The sequence below is a fragment of the Rhagoletis pomonella genome, unplaced genomic scaffold (assembly GCF_013731165.1).
Source record: "Rhagoletis pomonella isolate Grant_MI unplaced genomic scaffold, Rhpom_1.0 Rhpom_scaffold_00010, whole genome shotgun sequence".
Taxonomy (NCBI): Eukaryota; Metazoa; Arthropoda; class Insecta; order Diptera; family Tephritidae; genus Rhagoletis; species Rhagoletis pomonella.
In genome coordinates this window covers 30262370-30272582 of record NW_023458564.1, presented here as the reverse complement: position 1 = coordinate 30272582, position 10213 = coordinate 30262370, and the positions used below count along the sequence as shown (strand labels likewise).

Here is a 10213-nt window from a genome sequence, read left to right as displayed (position 1 = left end):
TTGTTGCACAAAAATTAGCCTCCTAGGTAGCATTATAATGTCACGTAGCTCTTGCTTTTCAGATTGAATATGAACCATGCAACTACCCAATTCGGGTGGCTGCGGTTTTTGTCTAACGAAGTTAAGGTGTATAGAAGCTTCTGTAAAATTGCACTAGCTATTTTTTCAGGCGGGAGTGCCGAAAGCCACTGCACAAATTGTAGACCCACCTCAAGTAATCCACAAATATTTTGCTTAGTCACGGAGGTTTGTAAAGAGTATATCGCAAGTCGTTTCTGTTCTGTGTCAACTGATGCCGATTATAAATTTCTCAGCCGGCTCAGGTTCGACTTCTCCAAAAGTTTCACTAGTTCGCCTGGTTGCTCTTAATTTGCACTGGTATTGAAACCTTCCGTAAATCGCCTAAAGGTCTGATAATGCATACTTCGCACAACTATTTGTACCAGTGCAATAAATATGTAACTTAAGAAAATGTGAAGCAAAACCTCAACTCAACACATCGCTAAGTTTTTAAAAGTTTTGCTAATTTCCGGGCAATGGAATACATACAAAATACATAGAAAGTACATACGAAATTACAATTTGGAGTTTATGCGAAGTTTTGCGAAGTGATGCGAAGTATGCATAATCAGACCATAAATCTCTTGATAACTTACGAGCATTTTTCCTGTCGGCCAGCATTTCAAGCTCTGCGCACTCACGTACTTCGGTTGCTCTCTTCTTATTGCTTCAAATAGGTCGCGCTCACCTCTTCAGTTCCGTATAGCGGTCCCACATATCGCGTGTTGCGTCCGGGCGCCCTATTTGACTATCTCGGCTGCAAGAAGATAGTTGTCCGGGTCGATGTTTGGGTCTCGGAGAGTACGTACGTTTTAAATACTGGCAACGTGTCATCCGTCTATCACAACATAATCAATTTGGTTTCTCGTTTTTCGAACCCAAAAACCCACCTGATCTTTGTCATTGTGTTGACAATAAGTGAAAAGTTAATCTTCCCTCTGCATAAATGGATGAGATAACAAAAAGTCTTCAATCTGAACAATCAGTTGTATGGGAGCTATATGTTATAGTTGTCCGATTTTGCCCACTTACCAAATTTGAGTTGGATATCTGTAAAACTGAGGGACTAGATTGCATTCAAACAAGCGGAGCGACGGACATGGCTAAATCGACACAGCCCGACGTTGGCTGAAATGTATTTACTATAGTAAATGAGAGTGTAATAAAATTCGTAGTGAGTACTGAGCTGAGGAGGCGCCCAGCATCGAAAGAAGTACACCAACATGCATACAGAAACATGTACCTATGTATGTGAAAATGTTTGTACCCACATTCATAAGGAAAGAAAAAAACAAGGACTAGAACCACATCACTTGAAAAAATGAAAATATATATTAGAAGTGCCACAACAGCGAAATTATTTTGCAACAACTCGAACTACAAATAAATATTATGCAAGTAAAAAATACAAATCTTTGCGCTATTTGCAACATACCACAGAGCAGAAACAGAATATGCACATCAAAGCATAACAGAAATATACATATAATAACAACAATAATAACAATGACAATAACGAAAAGTTGGGAAACTACTAGCAGAAGAGTGGCAATAAAAGTAGTAAAGCGCAGTGAAAGCAAGGAAGAAGAAGTGTGGGATGAGGAAGAAATGTTGGTAGCAGCAAAAGTGGCAGCAGCACTGGGAATCAAAGCCAAAAACAATTGCCACAATTGCAATAGAATCGTCGTTAATTACGCTGGTCTGGTTGCTGGATGAAACTTGACGAAGTGCTGGGGCACAACGGCGGGGGTAAGCTGAAGCTAAACTAAAGTGTTTGGTGCGCATTAGTGGCAGCGAAATGGAGAGACACAAGCTGTCGGGGCACAGGAGCTAGAACAGCAAACCAGCATACTCAATGTACGAGCACTAGATGCGAATACCTGTATACACATACTTATAGATATACATATAGTATATACATACTTATAGATATATAAATGTGGCACGTATAGTCCTTAAACGTACATACATACTTATACATATACGTAAATGAGATAGTCACTTTGCGGCTACAGAGGTAGACGGGGATCGCCCTCTAATATCCAGATTATGCTGAAAATGCCAAGCGGTTGAGGTTAGCGAGGGAGGGAGGCATGCAAGCAGATCACTGCCAAGCTTTGGGTAACGTGCGTCGAGCCCGACGATGCAGAAGAAACAACAAAGTACAATATAATACAAAAAAAAATCAAAGAAGATATCAAGAGTAGTAAGCAACAAGGCTACAAAGTAAGTAAGGCAAACGCGCTGTGAAAACGTACTTGTTCTTTGAGGCAACAACGTCGGCAAAAAGCAAACGTGAAAGAGTTACCAACTCAATTTTATCTATTTTACATGCAACACTTCCATTGAGAATGCCCATTAATAGCGCGATTTATTGTAATATCGAGAAAGCAAGCATTTGAGAGATTGTCAAATTATTTAGTACATTGACTTTGTACGGAATACTAAGAGTGCAAGGGAATATACATATGCATACATTTAGTTTTTTGCAAATCCACTAGAGGCGCTTGCTTCCTGGATTCGCGATGATATTTTGGACGATACCTTTTTCATATAAACTTTTCAGCCAGTGGGTTTAAGTTGCATTGTATGGCGCTCTTTTAGCACTTGCCTGCATTAGGGAATAACCGAGGTCCGCCAACTGTATTTTAAAAACCACTGTGATTGGCTCGGTAAGCAGGTAGGTTAACGAACAAGAAGAAACACTTAGAACGAGTTAATAAAGGGACACGAAACGAATTTACTGAGCAAAATATAAAACTAGGCTGTTGGCCCCTCAACATGGATCGCTTCCCACGATAAGTCCTGCTTTTGAAGGGTGTCTTTGCAACACGAAAAATGTTTTTCTCAGTGAGCTCGACTCATCGGCAAAAACTAATGGAGCAGCGAACTTATCCAAGCGCCCTCCCCAGTCAGTGTTCCGCCACTTGAGATCTCAGCACTGAGGAAAAACAGCAAGAGGCTTTTCAATTAAGCCAAGCGAATAGGTTTTTGACAACGCTATAAGAATGCACTAACATTTTCCAAGAGGGCGAAACGCGAATTTTGGCAAAACTTCTGCAAAAACATAGAAGGATTCTAGCGGGGCGACTGGACGTTATCATGCATCGATATGCTGGAGATCCATGTGAGCATTCACTTTCCGGGCTTCTCCACATAGAAGGGAAATCCACATCGTCTCATCGCTCACAACTGCGCTTTAAAATAAAACAAGTAAGAAAGTCTAAATTCGGGTGGAGCCGAACATTAAATACCCGGCGCAAGTATTAAATATATCGTCGTTTAAAGTGCAAAACCGCGTATCAACAAAATGCAAAACCGTGTATCAGCAAAATGCAAAACCGCGTATGTGAAGTTGAAGAAATTATTTTCTAGAGCGTAAAAACACTTATATTTCAAAATGGTTCTCTTTTTTATAAAGCATTCGCATTTCTGGCTAGAATATTTCAGGACGAATGGATAAGGATTGAGCCAAGAGCTTGTGTGAGCAAATCCAATTTTTGGCAGCAAATGTCAGTTACGCGGATTTGCAGAATGACGATACGCGGCCGTAATTTTAGTCCGATTTCAATAATTTTCAACGCTTTGCTTTTATGTGGCAAACACAACAAAAATACTGAGTTTGGTACAAATTGTTAGAACGGTTACCGATATACACATATGTAGTCATAAGTGGGCGGTGCCACGCCCATTTTCCAAAATTTTACCATAAACGTATTTCTTGGTAAAGAATTGTTGCGAGCATCAATTTTGAATAAGTTACCTTTTATATTTTCTGATTTATAGAAGATTTTGTATTTCTCTAAATTACCGTTATATGGGATGTGGGCGTGGTTATTCTCCCAGTTTTTAAATTTTCGGCCATTTAGTATGCTGTACCAGGGCCAACAGCTAAGTTTGGAAGAAATGGGTGCAGCGGTTACCAAGATATACACATGTAACCATAAGCGGGCGTGGCTACGCCCATTTTCCAAAAATTTATAATATTCTTATTTTTCATCTAAAAATTGTTGTAAATATCAATTTTGAGTGAATTATATTCAGCAGTTACTAAAATATCGCAGTTTTCGTATTTCTGGAAATTACCGTTATATGGGAAGTGGGTGTGATTACAGTCCGATTTCGCCCATTTTCAGTACCAACCTACCTTGGATTAACAGAAACCTACGTATCAAATTTCGTTTAGATATCTCAATTTTTGCTCGAGTTATCGTGTACACGGACGGACGGACAGACGGACGGACAGACGGATAGACTGACAGACGGACAGACATGGCTTAATCGATTTCTATATTCATTCTGATCATTTATGTATACATTTGTCTATATCTATCTCGATTCGTTTTGGCTGTTACAAACAACCGTTATGTGAACACAATTAATATACCCTTGGGCACAAGTGCGCTCGGGTATAAAAAGTCTTCTGAGCCAAAGGATGTCGGCTACTCTTCTCATTCTTTTTTGCGGCTGTAGGCGCCTAAGCGGATTTGGCGGAGTGCAAAAAAGCATTCCTGTCATGTCACTTCTATGCCAACTGAAGGCAATTGGAAATAAGAAGTGAAGCCAAGTACTTCTCCACCTGGCCTTTCCAATGCTGATGAGGTCTTCCTCATCCTCTTCTACCAGTATCGCGTTGAATACTTCCAGAGGTGCAGCGTTTCTATCCATCCGTAGGACATGATTAAGCCAGGGTAGCCACTCTATTTCAATTTGCTGCATTTCTTCCACGACGTTGTAAAGGTCATAGAGCTCATCGTTCAAACGCCTGCGGAATTCACTATCGACAACGCGAAAAGGCCCATAAATCTTACGCAGAATCTTTTTCTCCAAAATTCCAAGAGCCGCCTTATCAGATTTTTTTATTGTCCATGTTTCCGCGCCATATACCGGCTACTCCCCAGTACGAAATCACTGAACCATAGGAGCTGGCAGTATATTTCATGGACAGCTGAATGACGTGGCAGTACGGTTAAGTTAAGTTAACCTGTACTCAGGATGATTTGTGCAGGAGAGGGGTTTTATGACGCCGGTATAGCACTTAAAACGAGGTGTGAGCTGTGATGCGGTGCAATGACATACAGAGAGGCCGAAAGGGACCGCTACTTCCTCCACAACGAGGCTGGTAAGGCAGCTTACTACCTAAACCAATCCGAAGAGCCAGCAGCTTTTCATCCGATAGAAACCTTACCCGGCAACCGCTCTTACTCGACGCATGGAACGGCTAGTAGTTACAAGCTTAAAGGCATCACAAGGCAAGGAATAATCAGAAGAAAATAGCGAACAATACAGAAATAGCTTAGGCCGTCCGAATGATGATTTTGCAGGTCACCATAATGGAAAGGGTGGATATGGGCACTGGTTTTGAACGGGGTTTAATTATTATTAGACGAAAAATTACTCGAAAGGTCATTTAGTTTTTAAGGTGCTCATGCGAGCAAAATGAAATGAACTCGAATTATATTTGTTGGCAACCCTGTAATAGAGACGCGATTTATTTGTATGAAGGGAGAATTGGCTTGGCTGTTGGCGAGATGGGAGACTCATTAAAATGCAGTGCGAGATAATAAGCGTTTTAATTAAATATTTAACAAGAATAAGTTTATCACAACAAGAACAATAAAAGCAACAACAGGCAGAGTAACACAATGCAAAGGAAAGTTAAGTAAAAATGTTCGAGGCGCTACTGCTTGTAGCTTTGGCTCTTGGCTCTTGGCTTGCGACCATGGTGGCTGCTTTTGAGTAGAGTTACTTTGATTGTTGTTGGTTACTCGTACATACATGTCGGTGTCGAGGCATGCGGCATTTAAGTGGATGTGTTGATGCATGCATGAGCAAGTGAATTTGCAGAAAATGTCTGTGCATCAGGATATTCAGATACAAGCCATACCCAAAGGAGTTAGTTGCATAACACATGCACGCATGTGTATGCAAACAAACTCGTGCATACTTAAGCATAGCAATATTTTTGTATACACATATATCTCCAACATTGCGTATGGTTGTTCATCGACGCCTTTTTGACCAAGTGGCATGCTGCTTGGTGGCTGAAGCTCGTGGCGCATGGCTCGTGGCAAGCGAGCTACCCATAGTTGATGCAAAATATATTGTTGTTGGTGTTATAAAAGAATTTTTGTCATTTTGAGAATTTTTGCCGACATACATACATACATATATTCAAATAAGCGTGTGTTCGTGCGAGAGTATTTCTGAGAGTGTCATTAAGAAAATGAAGCTTACGACAGCCAACCAACCAGGCATCCGACCAGACAACCAGCAGCAGCAACAAACCCGCCACAGTTGCATTTGTGGTATTAAAATTCTGAAGAAACCACTTACGCACAACAGCATAGTTTGTAGTCGAGTTGTTTTAGCTGAATTTAAATGTTTCTAAAAGCATCGTAAGTTAGTTGATTGAATTTTAATTAAAGCTGCTTTTAAAATTCAGGGCATTCCAGCGCTGGCTGCTAAGAAAATTTTCAATGATAAAATTCTTTCAAACATTTTAAAAGTAAAGCAAAAAAATATAAGGAAATGCTGAAATAATGAAGTAGCTTAAAATATCGCCACAAAAGAAATGTTTTTTGCTGGCATCGTCGCTGCTGACGTTGCCATTATAAGTGGAAGGAAATGAGCATTTATTATCCTATTAACAATTGCAGTCTTATCAATGTGCGTACAGCAGTCAAGGAAGTATATAGCTGCGGTAGTAAGCGAAATGAGTGAAATGGAATGAGGGTCGAAGTGCCTCAAACTATGGACCAACATAGGAATGAACAAGTGTGCGCTTGGTTGGCGTTGAGAAATGGAATTGACGACATTGATGAGCTTTTAATTTTACTTTTCATACCAATTAAATATTAAATTCCAACTTTTCTTCAACTAAATATTCCACAATGGAAGTGTTCGCTGATACGTATGCATACAATAATTAGACACTCATTGGCAGTGAGGAAAAATACGGGCATTTTTAGTTTTTTTTTAAGGAAATAAACTAAGGTGAGCACCTCAAAGTTAAATATACAAATAAATTATATTCACAATATACATACATAAGCACTCCACTTATACATACGTATGCAGAAAGTACCTAAAAATTAGTAAAATTTACCGCTTTTGGTACTGAAAAATCGTTTTCCAGGTTTTAAATCTCTAAAAATTTACACATTTATTTTGTCCTGAAAATATTTGTTACGGTGCCAGCTTGTGGTAGCAGTGGAAGAGAGAGCCCTATATGGATTGGAAATACCTGGTGAAGTACAACTTGGCTACACTTGGAGTTTCTAATTGCCGTTAATTTACCCGCGAAATAAAACAATACTATTGTGCAACTTTGTTTTGTTTTAATATTTCGAGAATATTATATTTATTACTAAAGGGGCATGCCAACGTGACGGGTGCTCAAACTATAAGCGTTTTCTCTTTAATCATTTATTTGTCAAGTTGCAAACTGTCAACACTTGATGTCAGATATCAGTTTAATACGTAAATAGTAGGTGTGTATAGTAACTTTTCCAGTAAAGAATTGCAGCGAGAGCGTAAAATCAAAATAGAGCGTAAAATTGAGAAGAAGAGAAAACCAGCAGAAAAAGCTTTTGGCTTTTATGATTTGGACGGCAGTATATTGAACACGCTGTGCCTGAGCCGGGCAAAATGACGAACAAATTTATACAAAATCGACTTGACTGGGATGACTGCCGATCGAAAATACGTAGAATTTAAAATCGGAGCTACTCCTTTTTTCGGAATATTGATGCTGGATCCTTTTTTCCGAAAGTTATTTTACTTCCGCAAGTTCTGTAAACTTTCTTTCTATTTTCCTAATTGGAACAGTTCTTTTTCGGATGAGCCATCGTTTGATGTGACGTGAAAACAATTTGAATTTTAATAATTTCTCAGAAAATATCTTCAGACCGAAAACAAACGGTAAATAGTACAGTCAATATTGCACTTAAGTTGGAAAACATTCCACACAAGATAAAAATGGTAACATGCTGTTCAGAAAAATATTTTAATCAAAAAAAGAAAATATTGTATCTCTCGATTTGACAAAAAATATTTTTAATTAACTAAACTACTAATATTTACTAGCACTGCCGCACAAATGTAAAAATGTAGAAATATGCAAGAAGTAATCGTAATTTTTTGAAACTTTTTTTGTAAAGACTACCAATTTAATTTTATTATGGTTATTTTAAAAATTAAATCGTTTTTTTTTTGTACCGGTTACTAATTTCAAAGACATACAATTTTTTGGTACCGGGTACCGATTTCGTAAAAAGCGGAATGGTCCCGCCCATTTTTTAAGTGTCTAAAGGGCAAAGCCGAAGTAAACAATATATTAAACAAGTATTCTTATTGTTTATTCACATTAAATCATTAAAAATTGGTTATTCGCCACTCCCAATATTGTTGGATTCTTTGAATCCGAAAAATCTTTCATCTTTCATAACATTGGTAAACGTATAGTTCATGGTGGTATTACGAAAAGTGTTGGAAAATTTTGAAATTGGGTTATGTGGTGATTACGAATCCGTAAGTGTAAAGTTTCCAACAGATTTTGAGAAAAACGAGGTCAAAGTTTCAAAAATCGTCTAAAGTATAAAGCTGAATTATATAATCCACACACAGAATTGCTATTTTCCAAGAGCGATGGATGGGGCAACAATGACAACCGCCTCTTTGAGTTAATGGATTTGGTTCCCAGTATTAGACAAACTACACCTTTTTCAATTTTAGAAAACATCAGTTCGATTTTTGAATGTATCATATGGACTTTAGAACAGTAAAATGTTCTTTAGTGGCGTTAAATGTACTTAGGAATTATCAAACATACCTTAGAAAGCATAATTTTGATTTTAGAAAGCGCCAAATTTACTTTGGATAAGTCAAATGTACTTTAGAAAGAAACAAATGTACTTTAGAAAACATCAAATGTATTTCAGTAAAAAACCAATGTAGTTTAGAATGTGTCAATATACTTTAGATGTCAAATGTACTTGCGAGTCATATTTTCAATCTCTCCCTAAATGATTTAGCTTGTAACTAACATCATTTTTATAAATCATATCAACTTGAATGAGGGTCTTTTCATTCATTTCCAAATATTTGGCTTCAAACTAAATCATTGCCTCATTATACATACATTGCCCCAGAAAATGATAGCGTTTCGTCGTTACAATGTTACACAGATGAATACTATTTGCCATCCTTCAACCACTTTTCCTACTTTGCGGCATTAAAACTTAAATATTTATACCTGACTATAAATTCTGTGTTTAGATATACATACATGCATACGTATATAAAGTATTGCTTGATTTTAATTGCAACTACCGAAAAAATTATGGATCAAAATATTTTAATTTGCCTTATTAATATACGCTGAAAAATTCCATTGCAGTGACACGAGTCAGACCAATTTTATGAGAAAATACGTGGTTAATATATGAATCAAGTCGAACTGTGAATACGGTTTTTCGAAATATCTCGATACCTGAACCACCTATCAGGATAATTTTCAAAGAAAATACTTCAATTCATAAGGGTTATACATATTCTGACTTTGGATCAAATCAGACTGTAAATAGGTTTTTTAGAGAAAGCTCGACTCTTGCGACACCTACCGGGATAATTTTTTGAAAAAAATATTGCCATTCGTAAGGGTAATACACGTTCTAAATATAAATAAAATCGGATTTCTCGACTCCTGCGCCACCTACGGATTTTTTTCTCTATTCCAAATAGACCCCAGTAAAAATATATACTATGAATTTGAAGTCAATTGGTTCAAGAGCTCTGGAGTCTGTAAAGGACATACTAACAGATTCAAATACTTTTTATTTTATTTTTGTGCTTTAAACTTCCGTAGTTGTCATTTTCTATTCGATTACATACATATAGTTTAAGCCTCTGCTTGGAATTACCCTTTTTTTGCTTATTCAGGGTTTCCAAGCTTTTGACGTAGAGTACGTCTTACCTTAAGGTATGGGGGCTATGTTCAAATGTTGTAGTTGTAATTTTTAGAGCTTCACAAAAACGCTTATTGCACGAGAACTAATAAAGCGATTTCAAAGAAAAGTGTGGCGTTTCAAAGATAAAATTCCAAACCTGTCGACAGATTCATTTTTGTAAATAACCAATTCGGTTTCTGTCG

The 10213-nt window shown here is 37.6% G+C and overlaps 1 protein-coding gene across 1 annotated transcript in view; it reads left to right on the top strand.

The window, feature by feature from the left end:
- Positions 1 to 1566: 1566 nt before the first annotated feature.
- Positions 1567 to 10213, top strand: part of LOC118746579 (RNA-binding protein Musashi homolog Rbp6-like) — a 154296-nt gene continuing 145649 nt past the window's right edge. Inside the window, exon 1 of the mRNA XM_036480422.1 lies at positions 1567 to 1670. Within this exon, the coding sequence (XP_036336315.1) occupies positions 1567 to 1670 (104 nt within the window). The remainder of the gene's footprint in view (positions 1671 to 10213) is intronic.